The sequence below is a fragment of the Oncorhynchus mykiss genome, chromosome 8 (genome assembly GCF_013265735.2).
Source record: "Oncorhynchus mykiss isolate Arlee chromosome 8, USDA_OmykA_1.1, whole genome shotgun sequence".
NCBI classification, from domain to species: Eukaryota; Metazoa; Chordata; class Actinopteri; order Salmoniformes; family Salmonidae; genus Oncorhynchus; species Oncorhynchus mykiss.
In genome coordinates, this window is record NC_048572.1 from 29,835,355 (window position 1) to 29,857,450 (window position 22,096).

General features: G+C 45.9%; 1 protein-coding gene across 11 annotated transcripts in view; it reads left to right on the forward strand.

Annotated features, from left to right (window-relative positions):
* The window catches only part of LOC110529758 (neurexin-3b), a 526,672-nt gene that overhangs the window by 494,451 nt on the left and 10,125 nt on the right, over window positions 1–22,096 (forward strand). For 9 of the 11 annotated variants that reach the window (XM_036985244.1, XM_036985245.1, XM_021612262.2 and 6 more), the window contains one exon: window positions 16,360–16,441. In XM_036985244.1, the coding sequence (XP_036841139.1) occupies window positions 16,360–16,441 (82 nt within the window). The remainder of the gene's footprint in view (window positions 1–16,359; window positions 16,442–22,096) is intronic. The other 2 variants (XR_005052850.1, XM_036985243.1) reach the window with 1 other exon arrangement.

Sequence of the window (22,096 nt, forward strand, 5' to 3'; positions counted from 1 at the left end):
ACACACAGCGGAGTCTGCGCCAAAGAACACAAACACACACATCTTGAAAAGGAACACCGCGGAACATAGAGAAACAGAGGTGTCTCTCCTCTCTCTATCTCCCTTGCCTGCTAACACAGCATCTCACCCCAGCACTGCCAAGACACGTTGTTCCCTCACTGATGGGGGTCTTGTCTGGTGCGGATACATCTTTTATGGGTTATCTGTGGAGTGTGTGAGTGCTTGGGATTAGAGGATGGTATTTAGAGGGAGGCCCATTAGACTAGCCAGGCCTCTGTGTGCCAGTTTGTCTCTCAGTGAGGGGGAATCAGGGGGGAGCACACGCACACACACACACACACACACACACACACACACACACACACACACACACACACACACACACATACACACACACACACACACACACACAGAGAAGCAGGCAGCTCCGGGGGTGAACTGCAGGAGTGTGGGTGTAATGGATGTGTCCATGTCTCACTGGGCTAGACGGATCCACCGTGTGTGTGTGTGTGTGTGTGTGTGTGTGTGCGCGCGTGCGCGTGTCAATGTGTGTCCTGTCAGCCATCACAACGGGGCGTTTACACACCATGGGACAACACAACAACACCCACATCAATTACACACACACTATTAGTCTCAGCTAAACCATAGGACACTAGCAGAGCCAGCAGGAGGTAGATGGTCATCCCAAATCATGCTGCTGGCTGCCAACACAACTATACTGAACAAAAATATAAACGCAACATGCAACAATTTCAAAGACTTCATGAGTTGCAGTTCATATAAGGAAATCAGTCAATTGAAATAAATTAATTAGGCCCTAATCTATGGAATTTAGATGACTGGGCAGGTGCACAACCACCAGCCATTCAGAATACGTTTCTTCCATCAAAAGGGCTTTATTACAGACAGAAATACTCCTCAGTTTCATCAGCTGTCCGGGTCTCAGACGATCCCGCAGGTGAAGAAGCCAGATGTGGAGGTCCCAGGCTAGTGTGGTCTGCGGTTGTGAGGCCGGTTGGACATACTGTCAAATTCTCTAAAACAACGTTACAGGCGGCTTATGGTAGAGAAATGAACATGCAATTCTCTGGCAACAGCTCTGGTGGACATTCCTGCAGTCAGCATGCCAATTGCACGCTCCCTCAAAACTTGAGACATCTGTGGCATTGTGTTGTGTGACAAAACTGCACATTTTAGTGGCCTTTCATTGTCCCCCAGCACAAGGTACACCTGTGTAATGATCATGCTGTTTAATCGGCTTCTTGATATGCCACACCTGTCAGGTGGATGGATTGTCTTGGCAACAGAGAAATGTTCACTAACAGGGATGTAAACAAATGTGTGCACAAAATGTTAGAGAAATACGCTTCTTGTGCGTACGGAAAAGCTCCGGGATCTTTTATTTCAGCTCATGATACACGGGACCAACATTATACATGTTGCGTTTATATTTTTTTTCAGTATAGCTGACTGCATGGGTTGAACAGTTGTTTCACACATAACTGAACATACTCACTGTGGCTGACTCGTGTGTTCTGTACATATAAATGATGCACCTTTTGGCAGCACTATTCTTTCAAAATAAATATATAGTTTTGAAGGAATGATGGCTTCTTGCGTCCTCTTTCCCTCCTCACGTCAGAAAGCCCACTACCTCACAGCACCGTCGGTCTCTGTCGAGGTAAATCAAGGTTTGACGGTTGGGGTGGGGTGGGGGCTAGAGCGTGTGAGCGTGTGAGCGTGCATGCACGTGTAAATCAGGGTTTGACTTGGCCATGTTCACAGCCAAGTTGATGTAAAGCCTTAATGTGAATAATGAATCTCTCCTGCACATCGGTGTATGTTCTCACCAGCCTACTATAAGTTCAGCTGACTAGTGTGTGTGAGTGTGTGTGTGTGGTGTGTGTGTGTGTGTGTGTGTGTGTGTGTGTGTGTGTGTGCGTGCGTGCGTGCGTGCGCGTGTGTGTGCGTGCGTGTGTGTGTGAATAACACAGCGTAAAAACCCACTATGCAAATGGCGTGGCGTTGCCTTTGATGTGGTAATGAAATGTGTTATGGCTAAGCACAGCTGTTTCCTGGTTCATTCTGAATGGGGGGAAAAAGGGGAGGATGATTCCCATTGTTGCCCATAGAGAGTTGTTACAGTGCATTATGTACCACACTACAGCCTGTTGCAAGCCAATGCATATGCTTCCCAAATAGCACCCTGTTCCTTATGTAGTGCACTACTTTTGACCAGGGAACATAGGGCTCTGTTCAAAAGTAGTGCACTATAGGACATAAGGTGCTATTTTGGGATGCAAACCATACCAATGAGCCCATGAAAGAGAATAGGAATCGTGTACAGCAGGGGCTCTAGAGTATATTTTATGCAATTTCTTCATCAATTAGTTGTAATGCTTTCAACTTTCATCTTTTTTAAATAGAAACTTAATCGAATATGCTTAATTTGGGGTTGTGCTCGTTAAGGGTTGAACTCAGAAGGGACCTCGTTGTTTAATTTGTGATAAGTAAAGATTTCAGCTTAGTGGGCTGCGTAACGAACGACGCAGAGCGAAGCACATCAATTCTGTATCGCAGCCTTAAAGTGATAGCATCTTCCTTGTGAGAGAAGCTGGTGAGGCATTCAAATGCAAGACAGGACAAGGGAACTTATCAAACTCTATCTCTTTTTGAATTCAACCCCATCAACCTTCCATTCAATTCAATCAAATAGTATTCTTGCTGTGTTTGCAGTATTATTGAGGGAGCTGGAGCTGTTATAGTGTTGTGAGCCTGTTCCAGAGTCATTATCCCTGACCAGAGACCAGAGTATGATAGCTGACAGATGCTTAGAATAACTCGGCCAAGACCTCCTTTCTTCTCCCTGGGTCCTAGAGAGCCCTTTCCCCTACTGCCCTAGTACTGTCATCCTCCCCTTCTCCTCTTCCCGTTCTCTCCTCTCCTCCTCTCCCTAGGAACATGTCCCAGAGAGCCTTTCCCCTACTGGTCTAGTACTGTCATCCTCCTCTCCAATAATCCCCTCCACCTTTCCTATCTGCCCTTCTTGTTATTCTTTCATCTCATCCTCTCCTCTTTTACAACCTTCCTCCTCCTCTCCTCTCCCCGTGTGCATGTCCTAGAGAGTTCTTTCCCCTACTATCCTACTATCCTCCCTCAAATCATCCCTTCACACCTCTTGTCCTCATCTTCTCTTCTACATTCCTCTCATCCTCCTTTTAAAAAAATCTTCCCATTCCCTTACCCTCTCCACTTCTCATCCTTCCCTCTTCTCCTTCTCTCCTTCTGTCCTCTTCTCATCCTCTGATCACCCAGGACTCTCAGGCCCTTACCTTTCCTCCTCCATTATTCTCACTTCACTCTTTAAACAGGAAACCACACATGGTGACTAGACCCTACTTCTCAACACTGGTAGATATAATTGAAATATCCCTATACAGTAACAACCTTGCGAGCATACAGAACATAACGTATGCCTCGCTAATTTTAGCTGCATAGCACATATCACACTGCACAGCATGGGATGAGTCTCAACTCTCTCCCAGCCCCCTTCCTTCCTCTCTCTCTCTCTTTCTCGCTCCCTCTCTCCCTCTCTCTTTCTCTCTCTCTCACCTCCCCCCCCCCTCTCTCTCTCTCTCTCTCTCTCCCCTGTCCCTCTCTCTCGCTCTCCCCTGTCACTCTCTCTCTCTCTCTCTCCTTCGTCCCTCTCTTTCGCTCTCCCCTGTCCCTCTCTCTCTACTGTCCCTCTCTCTCTCTCTCTCTCCCCGTCCCTCTCTTTCGCTCTCCCCTGTCTCTCTCTCTCCCCTGTCCCTCTCTCTCCCCTGTCCCTCTCTCTCTCTTCATCCCTCTCTCTCACACTCTCTTGCGGTCCCTCTCTCTCTCTCTCTCTCTCTCTCTCTCTCTCTCTCTCTCTCTCTCTCTCTCTCTCTCTCTCTCTCTCTCTCTCTCTCTATCCCTTTCTCTCTCCCCCTTGCTCTCTCTCTCGCTCTCTCTTCCCTCGCTCTCTCTCTCTTTCTCTCATCTCTCCCCCTAGCTCTCTCTCTCTCTCTTTCTCTCTGTCCCTCTCTCTCTCCCTTCTCTCTCTCTCCCCCCTGTCCCTCTCTCTCTCTCCCTTATCTCTCTCCCTCTCTCACTCTCTATCCCTGTCTCTCCCTCTCTCTCTCTCCCCCTTGCTCGCTCTCTCTTTCTCCCATCTCTCTCTCTTTCTCTCTGTCCCTCTCTCTCTCCCCTCTCTCTCTCCTCTCTCTCTCTCTCCCCTGTCCCTCTCTTGCGCTCTCTCCCCCTGCTCTCTCTCTCTCTATTTCTCTCTGTCCCCCTCTCTCTCCCCTCTCTCTCTCTCCTCTTTCTCTCTCTCCCCTGTCCCTCTCTTGCGCTCTCTCCCCCTGCTCTCTCTCTCTTTCTCTCCCCTCTCTCTCTCTCTCCTCTTTCTCTCTCTCCCCTGTCCCTCTCTTGTGCTCTCTCCCCCTGCTCTCTCTCTCTCTCCCCTGTCCCTCTCTTTCTCTCCTCTTTCTCTCTCTCCCCTGTCCCTGTCTTGCGCTCTCTCCCCCTGCTCTCTCTCTCTTTCTCTCCCCTCTCTCTCTCTCCTCTTTCTCTCTCTCCCTGTCCCTCTCTTGCGCTCTCTCCCCCTGCTCTCTCTCTCTCTCCCCTGTCCCTCTCTTTCTCTCCTCTTTCTCTCTCTCCCCCTGCTCTCTCTCTCTCCCATGTCCCTCTCTTTCTCTCCCTCTCTCTCTCCCTGAGTGTTTTGTGAGTGTTTTGTCAGCCCCTCCCTGATGACCTTGTCCTGTGCAGCAGCAGGCCCAGTGATTAAGGATCGGGTCCAAAGACCATTTCCTTTTCCACAGGAAGATAAACGACTTCTGTTTGATATGGGCTGCCTACTGGCCCACCGGGCAATTAGACTGCACTGTACCTTTTGTCCTGAATGGCAACCTATTCCCTATTTAGTGCACCAGGGCCCATAGGGCTCTGGTCAAAAGTAGTGCACTATGTAGGGAATACTGTAGGGTGCCATTTGAGACGTAGACTGAGATACTGCCAGCCAACAACCGTGCTCTCGAGTGCTCTCAGCACTCAGCTCTGTGTACAGAAGCCAGACCAGAGAAAGAAATACTCCACACAAACTATTCCACTGAAACTGCAATGCGAGTGCGACAGTGTGAACAAATTAAATGTATTTTCTGCTTCTCTTTTTTTATTTTTTTATTGTGATATATAATGCTGACTGCAGGAGGTCGACGAAGAAGCAAAAGAGAGAAGATGACAAAGAAGTGAGAAAAGGCCCACCAAGGGCGGCACAATGGAAATATCAATATTTGATCTTGGAAATCACTTAGGGCACGGCTTTAGATTGAGAGTTGGTTTTAGAACCCATTTAGTTGTAATAGATCTACTATATTAAGGGACAAAGTCAACATCAGAAAACGAACCTCGTCTGTAAGGGTATTATAGTTTGGGGCCGGCGTTCTATTACAGCCCTGTATAATCGCTAATGTATTTTGTGTTAACGAAAAGCAATCATGTAATTGTAGACCTCATCCAGCAGCATCATATAGTAAAACACTCTTTAGAAAAAAGAAATCAAGGGGACAAAACTGTGTACATGCCAGAGTTAGGGGGCAAACTAACTACTTATCCTTTACAGCATTGTGGTCTGTATCGTCCAATCACAGAGCAGATACAAGTCACGTGATCTGTTATCACATACATGCCCCTACCTCCCACCCTCCTCTCCTCCTGTCTTTATCCCCTCTCATCTATCTGCGAGGGAGAGAGTGAAAATAGTTGTGTCAGCCTATTGATAGTTATATGGCTGAATGACATCGATTCCCCTTGTAATACAAGCCTCTCCCTTGTCGTCCTGTCAAAGCCAAGATTGGACATGATAACACAGATCAGACATGGGCCAATCGAAATGAAAGCTTCCGGCAAGGAGATTACTATCTGGGGGAAAGGAGAGGGGACAGGAGTAGAGAGAGGGAAGGGGGGGAGGAGGAGAGTGGAAGAGAGGAGAGAGGAGAGGAGACAGGAGTAGAGAGAGGGAAGAGGAGGAGGAGAGTGGAAGAGGGGAGAGAGGAGAGGAGACAGGAGTAGAGAGAGGGAAGAGGAGGAGGAGAGTGGAAGAGGGGAGAGAGGAGAGGAGACAGGAGTAGAGAGAGGGAAGAGGAGGAGAGTGGAGGAGAGGAGACAGGAGTAGTGGAGGAGAGTGGAGGATATAGGGAAGAGGAGGTGAGGGGAGTGGAGTGGAGGAGAGGAGAGAGGAAAGGGGATGAGAGTGGAGAGGAGGGGCGATGCGGGGAGAGGAGACCAGGGGTGAGGAGAGAGGGAAGAGGAGGAGAGTGGAGGAGAGGAGGGGGGCGGGGAGAGGAGAGGAGAGGAGACCAGGGGAGAGGAGAGGAGTGGAGTGGAGAAGAGGAGAGGAGACTAACTTTTTCACAAACTTTGCTGATAACTTCTTTATTGACGAAAAATGTACTTATTACGACTGTAATATGTGGTTGTCTCACCAGGCTATCTGTATGTGGCTCTGGATAAGAATGTCTGTTGAATGACTACAATTTAAGAGTAGTGGAAATGAAAGGAGAGGGAGAGATGAGAGGAGAGAGGGACAAGAGGAAAGGAGAGGAGAGAGAGAAGTGTAGAGAGGGGAGGAGAAGAGTGGAGAGGAGAGGAGAAAGGGAAGAGAAGACAAGACTTGGTAGAGAGGAGGAGAGGGGAAGGGAGAGTGGGAGCCTGGCTTCAGTTTTCCAGGAGCGTTCCTGGTCATTGTCATGCCTTGGGTCTGTGGTGTAAAACAAATTGTGCTGTACGTACGGTGCATGACCAAAAGTATGTGGACGTCTGCTAGATGAACATCTCATTCCAAAATCATGGGCATTCATATGGAGTTGGTTCCCCTTTGCTGCTATAACAGCCTCCACTCTTCTGGGAAGGCTTTCTACTAGATGTTGGAACATTGCTGCTGGGACTTGCTTCCATTCAGCAACAAGAGCATTAGTGAGGTTGGGCACTGATGTTGGGCGATTAGTCCTGGCTCGCAGTCGGCGTTCCAATTCATCCCAAAGGTGTTTGATGGGGTTGAAGTCAGGACTCTGTGCAGGCCAATCAAGTTCTTCCACACCAATCTCGACCAACCATTTCCGTATGGACCTCGATTTGTGCACTTGGACATTGTCATGCTGAAACAGGAACTGTTTCCCAAACTGTTGCCAAGAAGTTGAAAGCACATAATTGTCTAGAATGTAATTGTATGCTCTTGAATTAAGATTTCCCTTCACTGGAACTAAAGGGCCTAGCCCAAACCATGAAAAACAGCCCAAGACCATTATTCCTCCTCCACCAAACTTTACAGTTGGCACTATGCATTGGGGCAGGTAGCGTACTCCTGGCATCCGCCAAACCCAGATTAGTCCGACGGACTGCCAGATGGTGAATCGTGATTCATCACTCCAGAGAACACGTTTCCACTGCTCCAGAATCCAATGGTGTTGACCTTTACACCACTCCAGCCAACGCTTGGCATTGCGCATGATGATCTTAGGCTTTTTGGTCTGCTCGGCCATGGAAAAAGAATTCATGGAGCTCCAGATGAATTGTTATTGTGCTGACATTGCTTCCAGAGGCAATTTGGAACTCGGTAGTGAGTGTTGCAACCGGGGACAGACGATCTCTAGGCCCTACGCGCTTCAGCAACACTCGGCAGTCACGTTCTGTGAGCTCGTGTGACCTACCGCTTCGCTGTTGAGCCGTTCCAACAGCTTTGCACTCTCTTGGCATTCTCTCAACCAGCTTCATAAGGTCACCTTGAATGCATTTCAATTAACAGGTGTGCCTTGTTAAAAGTTAACCTCTTCATTTGTGGAATTTCTTTCCTTCTTAATGCTTTTGAGTCAATCAGTTGTGTTGTGACAAGGTAGGGTATACAGAAGAAGCCCTATTTGGTAAAAGACCATGTCCATATTATGGTAAGAACAGCTCAAATAAGCAAAGAGAAATGAAGGTCAGTCAATCTGGATGATTGTGGAGGCCAGGACATCTGATTCAGCACTCCATCACTCTCATTCTTGGTCAAATAACTCTTACAGAGCCTGGAGGTGTGTTGGGTCATTGTCCTGTTGAAAAAGAAACGATAGTCCCACTAAGCGCAAACCAGATGGGATGGAGTATCACTGCAGAAATCTGTGGTAGCCATGCTGGTTAAATGTGCCTTGAATTCTAAATATATCACATACAGTGTTACCAGCAAAGCACCCCCACACCATCACCCCTCCTCCTCCATGCTTCATGGTGGGAACTACACATGCGTTCACCTACTCTGCGTCTCACAAAGACACGGTGGTTGGAACCAAAAATCTCAAATTTGGACTGATCAGACTAAAGAACAGATTTCCACCCATCTAATGTCCATTGCTTGTGTTTTTTGGCCCAAGCAAGTCTCTTTTTCTTATTGGTGTCCTTCAGTAGTGGTTTCCTTGCAGCAATTCAACCATGAAGGATTCCTCTGAACAGTTGATGTTGAGATGTGTCTGTTTCTTGAACTCTGTGAAGCATTATTTGTGCTGCAATTTCTGAGTCAGGCAACTCTAATGAACTTATCCTCTGCAGCAGTGGTAACTCTGGGTCTTCCTTTCCTGTAGCGGTCCTGATGAGAGCCAGTTTCATCATAGCAATTGATTTTTGCGACTGCACTTGAAGAAACTTTCAAAGTTCTTGAAATTTTCCGCATTGACTGACCTTCATGTCTTAAAGTAATTATGGACTTTCATTCCTCTTTGCTTATATGAGCTGTTCATGCAATAATATGGACTTGGTCTTTTACCAAATAGGGCATCTTCTGTTTACCAACCCTTCCTTGTCACAACACAACGGATTGGCTCAGACACATTAAGAAGAAAATACATTTGACAAAATAACTTTAAGGCACATCTATTAATTGAAATGCATTCCAGGTGACTACCTCATGAAGCTGGTTGAGAGAATGCCAAGAGTATACAAAGCAGTCGTCAAGGCAACGGGTGGCTACTTATACTTATACTACTGAAGAATCTCAAATATAAAATCTATTTTGATTTGTTTAACACTTTTTTTTTGATTACTACATGATTACCGCAACAATGTGCCCCAGGGAATAGGAACATGCTTCTTATTCCACGTTCCTCCCTTCCTCTACTGTGGCCACTCTGATCTCCACGACAACAACTCACTCAGCTAGATGATATCAATGGAAATGGTCATAGGCTATAAAAGAGAGAGCTTGAGTTAGAATTTGTTCATGCTTCCTTTGTTTTCACCTGCCAAGAAAAGATCTCTTCGCCATAGGGGTTCTGTTGTTGCATTATAAATAAAGCAAATGGGGTTTAGATGTTTGAGATGATATGCGGCCTTGTAGATGCATGCTGTTGTCTTCTACCTCAAAGGCTTTTCCCTCTGTTTCCTCTGGGTAGAAAGCGGAGCAGGGTATTTGCTCAGATAACAGTCTAGGCGTAATGTGCACTACGTAACAACCCCTGCTTTGTGATATGTCACCGTATATGAATGTACGAGCACATTTGTACGAGCACATTTGACCATCTCTTTCCTTTGGCTCTGACACGGGTCTATACCATCTTATAATTCATATAGAACCCGGGGCTATAGCAGAGATCCTGTTGAGCTAGAGATGTGTTGTGTTGTTCTTACAGACCCAGGGGGAAATGACAGTGTTACAGCATGTTTGCCTTTCTACTGTCTCACCATGCAGGGTGTGTTGGGGCTGTAGTAGGGCTTATCAGATCACCGGGAATATAGGATGGCCCAGAGCGGTACATATCCAAATGTAAATAAATAAATGGTTCTGGGATGTCCAACACATTCAACTACAGTTCAATTAAATAAAGTATAGTGTGTTCTCTCTTGTACTATTATGTATGTGTAATTTTACTCTCTCTCTCGCTCTCTCTCTCTTTCTTTCGCTCTCTTTGTTACAGTTTTTAACAAAGACACAGGGGTGGTCGATTATATTACGGTTGTGTAACTATAATGGCAGTGGCCTTGACGATGAGGATCTCTCAGTGTCCTGCTGTAGCTGCAGTGTGCTGCGGTGTTCTCACAGCGCCTCACCTGCCATGCCTCACTAACCTCTGGTGTGAGCGAGATGGATGAAACTGTGAAAGCACTTCCCGTGTTCCCGTGAAAGTTGTGCTCTCCTGTCCTCCAACAAAATAACTTAACTGTTCAACTTGGTTCTCATACTCCGTCCAAGCCATAGAGATACCGTTTTCATTGCGTGCTCCAAACTGTGCGAAAAAATGTGTCAAACATCAGTGAATATTTGAATATTTATCATCCTCAAAGTGACTATGATAAGAGCCTTTTTCTAGTTTTTAGCTCAACGTTTTGTTCTGAATGTGATTCAAATCAACACCTTTTTTTGGAGGGTCAAGCCTGATTGCGCCGTCTAGCTGGTGATTTCTTCAGTTGCCGGTGGTAATTATATGCTCAGCCTGATAATGGTGGCTGCAGCGCAAGGCTGGATGATTCTGAGACTCTTGGAAGCACTGATTAGTTCCCTAAAAACAGACAGGGAGGGAGAATCACCCGTGTCCACCATTTTGTAGCACCACAAGGAAAATGGCTAGGCTGTGTGTGTGTGTGTGTGTGTGTGTGTGTGTGTGTGTGTGTGTGTGTGTGTGTGTGTGTGTGTGTGTGTGTGTGTGTGTGTGTGTGTGTGTGTGTGTGTGTGTGTGTGTGTGTGTGTGTGTGTGTGTGTGTGTGTGTGTGAGTGTGTGTGTGTGTGTGTTTACGGTGGGTGCGTGCCTGCGTGTGTGTCGGAAGCTGTCTGTATTGATCTCAGTGGGATCCGTGTAGAATGCCCACGTCAAAGGTAACGGCTGTTATAATGAGCTCTGTCGTCTCGGTCTCAATTTATGTCTCATTTCTTTGTTGTTTAAGGATGATGTAACCCCATTATATGGTGTATGTCAGATGTACATTAGCCTGGAATCATTCACATTACGCAAACCCGCATGGCCTCACACACACACAAGCACACACACTGAAACACACCAGTACACACACACACGCGCGCACACACTGCACCGCCACCCTGTAATCCCCTTCGGCTCACGCACACACAATCCGCCACACACACTCACACTCGCTTCCAGAAATGAAGATGAGACAGTTTGTTGAGAATAATTGCAGTAAAAAATAAATAACCTTGTTGCCAAAATATATCCCACTCTACAATATGGAGATTTAGCCTGAGAATTAGATTCCTTCAGCTGTGAAATCCCTTTCTGTAGTCCTGCCGGCCATGCACATCATTATTCTACACTATAGCATAATACATAGGCAGGAAACACTATTGCTGTCTTCAATGCACAGGCATTGGAATGATTGATGTTTCTGACCGTCTTGGAGACAGGTGGTGTGATTCATAATGCAGGCATCAGTTCATTGGTTTGGCATCAGCGCAAAGGTGAGGATTAAATCTTCAGAAGCCTAGACGATCTCAAACATCTCAGTTGAAATCCTTGTGGATTTGACTGTGAATGTAATCTATGTCAGGCAGTCTGATCTGCGTTAAGTTCCAAAAATAGAGGATATGCATGATTCAGAACCGTTCCACATTGAACTTTCATCAAGCCTGTATAAAGTGAAGGAACCAACACAGATTTTCCTTATTTTGTCCAACCCCAAACCCCTGAAGTCTTTTCTTTTTCAGTTCTGCTAGTATTCTGGCCTCTGTGTGAGGTTGGGTCAGAGAGAGAGGACAGAGATTACAAAGCCCAGTAAGAGACGCATTTCCCAGGCTGAGAGCCATGATAGCTTTGTTACTGCCTGACACAACACCCTGCTGCCTGTCACATCTATTGTGGTCCTGTTGTGGGTTTGTCTCTAAACTCAGACAGAAAGCATCAACCCACCACCTCGCCATCCCTCTACTTCCTGACAGAGAACCCCACTGCCTGTCGCACGGTGGCCAATCTCCTCTTGTCCTGTTGTGGGGTTTGTTTTCCAACTCAGACGTGGGTTCCCTCTGCTGTGAGAATGTGGTACATTTGTTCCTAGACCCCGACGTCTCTATGCTGTGAGACGTATTGGAGAACAGGTGAGAGCCTCAGGGCAGAGACCCCCTCAGGCACACAGGCTTCAAACATGTTCAGTGTGCACAGTGCGCAGAGCATGGGTTACATACAAGTAGATGGGTACAGGCATAAGGATGTTTTGGGCTGAAGCGGGGAAACAAATCAAATCAAATCAAACTTTATTTGCCACATGCGCCGAATACAACAAGTGTAGACTTTACCGTGAAATGCTTACAAGCCCTTAACCAACAGTGCAGTTCAAGAAGAAGACAATATTTACCAAGCAGGCTAAAATAAAAAGTAATACTAAAAAGTAACACAATAAGAATAACAATAACGAGGCTATATATAGGGGGCACCGGGTACAGGCTAGTTGAGGTTTTTATGCAACAAAAGACCTAGAATGTGTTGGGCTCACAGCTGAAACAATATATCCAGGGCAGCTGTACGATTTGGATGGATAGTGAGCTGAGATGTGTAGGGAGAGACTGAGATTGGTGGAACAGCCTTTGTTTTAAACTCTGAATTAGTTTCCTTCTCTTCACTCTGTGTCCTTTCCTGCATTTACTATCAGAATAACTTGCAAGCAATATCTTCTCTCAGGAATATACAGACTTTTTACACCCATAATGTGACTTCAATTAATCATATCATATGCAGTGCTGTCGGAAAGTATTCAGACCCCTTGACTTTACACATTTTGTTAGGTTACAGCCTTATTCTAAAATGTATTATATTGTTTTTTTCCCTAATTAATCTACACACAATACCCCATAATGACAAAGCAAAAACAGGTTTTTAGACGTTTATATTTTTTATATATTTAAAAAAAAACTGAAATGTCACATTTACATAGGTATTCAGACCATTTACTCAGTAATTTGGTGAAGCACATTTTGCAGAGATTACAGCCTTGAGTCTTCTTGGGTATGACGCTACAAGCTTGGCACACCTGTATTTGGGGAGTTTCTCCCATTCTCCTCTGCAGATCCTCTCAAGCTCTGTCAGGTTGGATGGGGAGCGTTGCTGCACAGCTATTTTCAGGTCTCTTCTGAGATGTTCGATCGGGTTCAAGCCCGGGCTCTGGCTGGGCCGCTAAAGGACATTCAGGGACTTGTCCTGAAGCCACTCCTGCTTTGTCTTAGCTGTGTGCTTAGGGTCATTGTACTGTTGGAAGGTAAACCTTTGCCCCAGTCTGAGGTCCTGAGCGTTCTGGAGCAGGTTTTCATCAAGGGTCTCTCTCCGTTCATCTTTGCCTTGATGCTGACTAGTCTCCCAGTCTCTGCCGCTTAAAAACATCCCCACAGCATGATGCTGCCTCCCCCATGCTTCACCATAGGGATGGTGCCAGGTTTCCTCCAGACGTGACGCTTGGCATTCAGGCCAAAAAGTTTAATCTGGTTTTCATCAGACCAGAGAATCATGTTTCCCATGGTCTGAGAGTCTTTAGGTGCCTTTTGGCAAACTCCAAGTCCACTGTCATGTGTCTTTTACTGAGGAGTGGCTTCCGTCTGGCCACCCTACCATAAAGGCCTGATTGGTGGAGTGCTGCAGAGATGGTTGTCCTTCTGGAAGGTTCTCCCATCTCCACAGAGGAACTCTGGAGCTCTGCCAGAGTGAAGATCGGGTTCTTGGTCACCTCCCTGACCAAGGCCCCTCTCCCCCGATTGCTCAGTTTGGCCTGGCGGCCAGCACTAGGAAGAGTCTTGTTGGTTCCAAACTTCTTCCATTTAAAAATGATGGAGGCCACTGTGTTCTTGGGGACCTTCAATGCTGCAGAAAAGTTTTGGTACCTTTGCCCAGATCTGTGCCTTGACACAATCCTGTCTCGGAGCTCTACGGGCAATTCCTTTGACCTCATGGATTGGTTTTTGCTTTGACATGCACTGCCAATAGTGGGACCTTATATAGATAGGTGTGTGCCTTTACAAATCATGTCCAATCAATTTAATTTACCAGAGGTGGACTCCAATCAAGTTGTAAAAACATCTCAAGGATGATCAATGTAAACATGATGCACCTGAGCTCAATTTCGAGTCTCATAGCAAAGGGTCTGAATACTTATGTAAATAAGGTATTTCTGGTTTTTATCCACTTTAGATTAAGGCTGTAACGTAACAAAGTATGGAAAAAGTCAAGGGGTCTGACTATTTTCCGAATGGACTGTATATTTTTCGTTTTACAGCAATTCAGTCTCTCTCTCTCTCTCTCTCTCACACACACACACACACACACACACACACACACACACACACACACACACACACACACACACACACATCACCCCCCCCCCCTCTCTCTCTCTCTCTCTCTCTTTCTCTCTGAATATATTTATAATAAATAGACTCCCTAACCGTGGAGTGTGTGTATTCGCCGGCATATCAGGGCCATGGTGGTGAGCCTAACTGCCTACATGCCTTCTCCTGGGCGGCTACAGCTATCATGGAGATGGCGGAGGAGGTGCCGGCAGCAGCAGCCGCGTTTCATTAGTCTGTCAAACTCAATGATATTTAGAGCCTAGCAGGCTGCGTGGTGGTCCAGCTCTGCAAACTCAATCAGCGCTGTGATTTCATAACCCTGCTCTGTGACACCTCTTATTTTATCTACCTGCTGATCCCTTCTAATAAACGCCGCTCCCCGCCATGCTGAAATACGACCTCTCTGTCCTCCCCAGGTGAGGCCCAAGAGAAGAGGCGAGGGGATAAATCTGAATTGTGGGATAGTGGAGGTTGGCTGATAATCCACCCGGTCGGCAATCGCCTCAAATCCGTCTGTATCCCAAATGGCACCCTATTCCCTATATAGTGCACTAATTTTGACCAGAGCCCTATGTGCCCTGGTCAAACGTAGTGCACTAATAGGGAATAGGGTGCCATTTGGGATCCACTCACCGTCCCCCGACCATTCCCCCTCTCTGCTGCACAAATCACAGCGTTTCAGTAGGACAAGGCTGATCTGTGGCTCTGGGTGTTTCATGAGAGGCCATTGATTGCAGAGGAAGGAGGAGAGGAGGAGCAGGCTGTAAATAACTGGAGCAGGAAGGAGAGGAACGCTAAAAGGAAAACAATCTGTAGGCAGAGAGGGAGGAGAGAACACTATGTAAAGAATAATAAACACAATGAAAGATGTTTGACTTGAGATGATATATACTGTAGGGCGCTCAGCCCGGGCTGGAATATTCTGAAAACGTACCGTACAGTATAAGCTGGCTAGATGTCCTTGAGTGGGATGGTAGTAGGGGATTGTTTCCGGGAACAACACCATTTTACCACGAATCTGCCACGTTTTTGCCGTTCCCAACAAATGTTCCTGATCAGGGTCAAATCCTATGAACTTGGGCTAGGATCAGTACTTGGGAACTCGTGTAGTTTGAGCGTGTCAAGGATGCACCGAGGATAGCTGTTCCATCCTCCAGACCCTTGCTGGATGTCCCGGTAATTTTTTAATGAGCATATTGTTGTATGAGCAGGGCCACAACGAGATTGGGCAAGGACTACTGCCAATAGCCAAGAAGCACTCAGCGTGTGAGACCAAAACCATGTGTGGGTTCGTTTTGCGTGGACCGGTGCCCCGGGTGGGCGGAGTTTGTACAATTTAGACCATTCTATTGGTCTTTAAGTGAAATCTCCACCCACCCGGGGTACCGGGCCATGCTCAACAAACTCGCCCAATCATGGTGAAGAGGAAAGCAACAACGACACACACCATGTGGACCAAGGTAACGGAAGACAGATTGATGAAGCTGTGGAGAGAACGCAGTCTTTTCAATATTACCTCTGCGTCCTACCATGACAGAAACCAAAAAGATAAAGGCTGGAATAAAATAGCCTATCCCCTGTAGCAACCTGTTTTTCTATTATAAAGGTCATATCATTACCCTAAAAGTTCAAGTCTGTGCAACCATTTGCGGGTCCATATTCTGGATGTTTCTCCACATAACAATGTGCCCTCTAATAAAGCAGCTCGCCGGTTGCGTGTCTGCATTTTTTTTCCTATGACAACCGAGAAACGCAGGGCGGGATCGACTCGGGAATCATGGTGTAATGTGAGCACCCACGTCCTGGGGTTGAGGATGGACGGAATAAAAGATTTGGGACAAGGAAATTGTCCAATTTGTTCCGATTTTCTCCGCTCGGCCGATTCAAAACAGCCTCCATACAGATATCTTTAACTTGTGGTGATTCCCAGTGTGTGTTCGTGACTCAATGTGCTGTTCGGTCTCACCATGTTCTTTTGACGTCTTCTCTCCGTCTGTCTGTCTCTGTGCGTCTCTGTGTCTCCCTTCCACCAGCAGACGACAGATGACATAGTATCGTCGGCGGAGTGTTCCAGCGACGACGAGGATCTGGAGGAGTGTGATTCCGGACACGCAGGTGGGATGGGTGTGTCGAGTTGTGCTTGCTCAGATCTACCAGTCGTTCTTTCTTTCTTACTTTGATTTGCAACCCAAACCAAAAAGAGAGGGTCGTTCTCCTCTAAGCATCATGTCCCACGGGAGCCTAAAGTGTAACTGTAAAAGACTCCCTAAAAGCACCGAGAGACGCGGTGGCACGAGTCTACGGTTTTAGCTAAATGGAGAGTGGAAAGAGCTCTAAGCACTTTGGAGTTGGATGAAAGTAAGATAATATCCTTAGCATGCCCTCTGTAGAAAAGTTTGAAGTTATGTTTAGGCTCCAACCTGTAAGTAACTGCATATATACATAGTTCTAGACACACCCACATATAGTATAGCGTGATAGCCTATAGTCAGTGATGTAGTTTTAGTATAGTCTCTAATTTAAGTTACACTTAGCTATGGGGCCTTTGGTCGTTAACATGGTGAAAACTGTTAATACTAATTTTGTTCTCTCAGCATTCAAGAGAGCAAACTTTCAATCAAGAAGTACAAAATTAGTATCAAGCTCCATGTTCACCTGTCCAAACTGATGCTTCAAAATGTATCTGTCCTGTTTTACATGGTTGACATGTTTCTTGCTGTGCGTGTGTGTGCGTCTTCTCCACAAAGGATACATTTTGAGATCTATTTTTCGAAGAACACAATGCTTTCAGCATAGATACTGTGATATGTGGCAGACTAACTGCAACAGACCCAGTCCTCCTCCTCTCTCTTTCTCCTGTTTGTTCCTTTGTTTCCTTATACGTCGGAGGCTTGCCTTACCTGAAACATTCTAATAGAGAACAGATATCCTCGAATTTCTGTGCGCATCGTTTTTCTCTCTCCCCTCCTATAACACATATAGTTTTGACACCAGGTTAAAGTGAGATGTACGGGGGACTTTAGAAAATATGAATTTACTTATTCCACATTTTGTTGTGTTACAGCCTGAACTCAAAATGGATTAAATATATATTATCATTTCTACCAATCTTCACCCAGTACCCCATCATGACAAAGTGAAAATATGTTTTTAGACATTTTTGCAAACGTATTAAAAAAATTAAGTACAGAAATGTCTTCAAAAGTATTCACAATACCGGTTGCTCGGGTTTGGTCGGACAGCCAACTGAATTTGGAGTGTCATGGCACAGGGGTGTGAATACTTATGCAAATGAGATATTTTTTTTTGAATTCAATTTTGAATTCAAGCTGTAACACAACCAAATGTGGAGCGAGTCAAGGGGTATGAATACTTTCTGAAGGCACTGTAGCTCTCACTTCCCTCTACAGTAGTGTGAAATAATCATAACACATTACACCAGAGGTGATAATTAAGTGTGTTTTAAATGGAAACATGTCACTTGTTTTGAGACGACTTGGGTTTAGGGTTTTATGCATGTTAATATTCATATCAAGCTGTCAATCATGTTCCCAACAGAGCTTAGCCAGTTGTTGTTGTCTGATAATAAACCCAGATGGACTCCTATTGCTCCTGAGAATGAATAAGTACTAACTAATACTGTCTGGTTCAGTGGGTGAACCAGCACAGAAATAGAAATGACTAGGGTTTTACTGAGAATGGTGCGACAAACCAAAACAAACATCCAGTCAGCGGCAGTCCTGTGGGCGAAAACAGCTCGTTGATGAGAGAGGTCGAAGGAGAATGGCAAGAATCGTGCAAGCTAACAGATGTGCCACAATCACACAAATAATGTCTCAGTACATCTCGGAAACGCATCTCCGGGAACGCACAACTCGTCGATCCTTGTCACGGATGGGCTATTGCAGTGGGTTCCATTCCTATCAGCTAAAAACAAGAAGAAGCGGCTCCAGTCGGCTCGCCATCACCACCACTGGGCAACTGAGGAGTGGAAAAACATCACCTGGAACATGACAGTGAGTTCATTGTACCTGAGTGGCCAGCGCAGTCCCCACACCTCAACCAAATAGAGCATCTTTGGGATGAGATGGAACGGGCCGTTCGCAGCATGAATCTGCAGCAACTACGTAATGCCATCGCATCAGCATGGACCAACATCCCTGTAGAACGTTACCAACAGCATGTAGAATGCCCCTGGATAATTCAGGCTGTTCTGGAGGCAAAGGGGGCTCCGACCCTGTACTAGATAAACTTGCCAGTGAGTGTATATCTATGGTGTGAATGACCTCTTCCCCCTCTCTCTCCTCCCCTGAAGCCCTGTGGCAGTCATTCACTAGCGAGCAAAATCGTTTTAATTACTGGGCTGTCCTTCAAAATGCCATCATAGAACACTAATTAATGCCCCACTAATCTGCCTAAATATGCCCGGGCTAATTACGAAACATATGTCCACTTTTCACGGAGCACAATGTGAAGATGATTCCATTAAGACCAATTGAAACGCTGTGTTCGCCTATTCGGTTATTCCTGGTAGAAGATCATGGATCGACGATTCTGCTTATTTATTTATATATTTAGGTTTTTAGATAGGTTTCTGAATATGTGCACAGGGATAAATAAGGAAGTAATTCCACAGTTTATCATCTCTAGAGCTTTGTCATCTTGTAGTTTTCTTGTAACATTCGTTGCGTGGAAATTGCGCATAAGGTTTTTTAGCAGGAATGTTATCTTTTTCTGAATGTGGTCGTTTTGATTTGACTATTGTCGGGAGAAAGTACTTTCCTCTGCAAAGCCATACATACGATAACTTTATGTTATCTTGTGTCATGGAGTTACAACATCTGTATTTACCCTAAAAGAAATGAAATGGACATGGCTGACAGCTTGAACAATTTAAAAGTGTAACGTTTAAACTGAAAACCCAACTTTTCTCAAAAGCAAAAATGTTAGTAAGTCAGTAACTACAGTATACTATGAACTTGTTAGTCAGAATTGAGTCAACTTGGTACCCCCCCCCCCCCCCCTCCTCACATAGTGATGATAATAGTGAACTGCATTTAGTCGTACACAGTCATACATACATACCTCTCACCATGTTGACACAGAAATTCATATCCTCATTCTGATCCCCTGCTTCCGGTTCTGTTAACAGTTGCATGACATTGTTTTTTTCATTTGTTTTGTTTCTTTTTCATTTGAATCTTTTAATTTTCCATGGTGAAGCGCATTCTGGACATCTCTCCTCCGCTGTACCCTTTTCTGACTTTTCTGACTCATTTCTTATGATTTGAGTTGTCCGGACTCATTTATTTGTTTATCTTGGTGCCCTCATCCGCCCATCTACCAGGATAGAGCTGCTCCCTCCGTTTTGACTCATCTTGTGCCGCATGATATTTTGGTGGTTGAAAAAAAACAACAGTTCTCCTACTCATCTTCTTGTTTATGTTTTTTGCGCCATTAAAGACTGATTCTGAAACATCCCCCATTTTCGATTTACAACAGGAAATGAAAGGCAACAAAATATTTTCTTGCCATCATCCTTTTTTGGGCCTTGTGCAGGCAACCCCATTCTGTCTCAAGAAAGTTGTGTGTGAAAGAATGACTCCCGCCCCCACAACATCCTACCCCGACCCCAACCCAACCCCATCCAACCCCGCCTTCTTTCTCTCAGCCTTTCTGCATATACATGTCTGTTTTGAATGCAGATGGCATAAAAATAGTTTTATTGCCACAAAGTATATCTGTTTTTCTATTCTATATCTGTTGCTCCTAGTAGAAGGCATTTGTGGCATGCATACGTGCGTGAATGTACAGTAGACTAGAAGACTAACTTCCTGTAACTTTCTCGGTGACTCCTCCTCCTTCTTGCTAATGCATGTGAATTTGATTGGCAGCCATTTTCTATGCTTCTAATTCCACCCATAACTTTGCTCTCAGGCTAACCCTGCCCCGCCCTGCCCACTGTTGTTATGTGTTTAGGGGCCACAGTGGTGGTTTAAAACCCAGCCACTGTCGCCCCTCCTTCTTCTGGTCTTGTTTCTGTGTCTGTGTTTGTCTGTGCATGGCTGCCAACCTGTTGTGTCTGTCCTTACTGTTTGTCTGTGATTGTTTTGTCTATGTTTTAAAACTGTCAACCTGAAACTACCCTCTGGTCCTGAGAGAGTTCCACAAGAAAGTGACAGGAACAGTGCAGGAACAGAATATTCTACACCTGGGGCTGACTCCATTTCAAGAACTACAGTTGTGCACTGTACCGGTCGATAAGTAGATGACAACACAATTAAGGACACTTCCCCTAACTTACTTTCTTATCAACCCTCGTTTAGACAGCTAAATGTACGATAGATGTTAGCCCCTACAGTAGTTGACAAAGTGACTGATCAACCAGGAAATCGCCATGCTGTTCAAGTCTCTTGTGAGGGGTCATCGTTACAAAAGATGCTGCTGATGATCAATCACTTTGGTTACCCTAACCAATTCGGTCAATCATTACATTGCACATTTACATTTTAGTCACTTAGCTGATGTTCTTATCCAGTACAACATTCGGCGACATTGTACATTCTTTTTCAAATAACCCAAAGAGCAGAGTGGCAGGTCGACAGGTACAGTAGAGAGTTAACTGCACAGCGCCACCTTCAGTCTCACGGTGCCTGCATAAAACGAGGACACAGGACAGCCATCCAGCAGAAGGAGAAACGACATGTAATAAAATCTGATGAAATGTAACCGCGTGAGCCATTAGATTAGAGTATCAACGACGATGAATAGGCCCAGCGATCTAATGGAGGACTAACCTAATTCTGCATGTCTCTTTAACACATGAGACGGCAGGGAAACAGGGAAAGAAAAGCCATTGAGGAGGCTGTGTTAGATCGGGAGCGATGTAGCCCATGATTTCTTTATCGTAGCGCTGATGGTAGTGCTGATGATATGAAGGACCAGGACGAAGCGGGGGCGTCAGGCAGGAGACGGGCGCGATGAGGAGAGAGTGAACTGTGAGCGGGATGGATCAGTGACTCTCTCTCTCTCTCTCCCGCCTAGTGGCATTACAGTGGACCTTGGCTGGCTGGAGCTGCCGTCGTCAGGCCCCGTCGGGCTGACTGTCACTTCGACACAGGCCCCAGATCAGTTTAAAGGTTATTCAGCTGACATGTCATCGGAGCGGTGAGGTGAGCTTAATGGCCCTTCGACAAATCGACCGGCCAACAGGGGACTTGCTTTGCTGCTTTACACCGCGGTGGCTGGCTGGAGGATGCCAATTTAATAGGTCGGAGTGCACCCAGCCAGCCTGCCACACTGTCCTACAAAGGACAGCACAATCTGACAAAAAAAAACATCCTAGCCATCTGCCATTAAGGGATAGGGCAGGAGGACACCCCCCTGAAAGTAAAATCTCTCCCCTGGGTTAACTGCCACGTGCCACCCACACGCCCGGATAAGGAACACCCCCATGAACCCCCCCCCCCCCCCCCCCCCCCCCACCCCTGTAGAGTAGGACATTGGTGCTTCCTCACAAACTGGTGAAGTCTTCTTGCTGTCTGTATTCTGACAAGCTGTCAATCTTCTCTTAAATGAATGCTGCTGAGATTTACCTCAAGCGGAAAAGATGAACTTTTAAGTTAATGCTTGGTAGAAAGCTCAGACTTCCCACGATGTACCTGTATGTTATAATAAGCCAGGTGCTGTATATCCCTTTTAATGCTCTGACAGTAAGGGCTGGATTCAATCAGATCCGCTTTAGCCGACATCCGCATAGCAGTTGTTTTG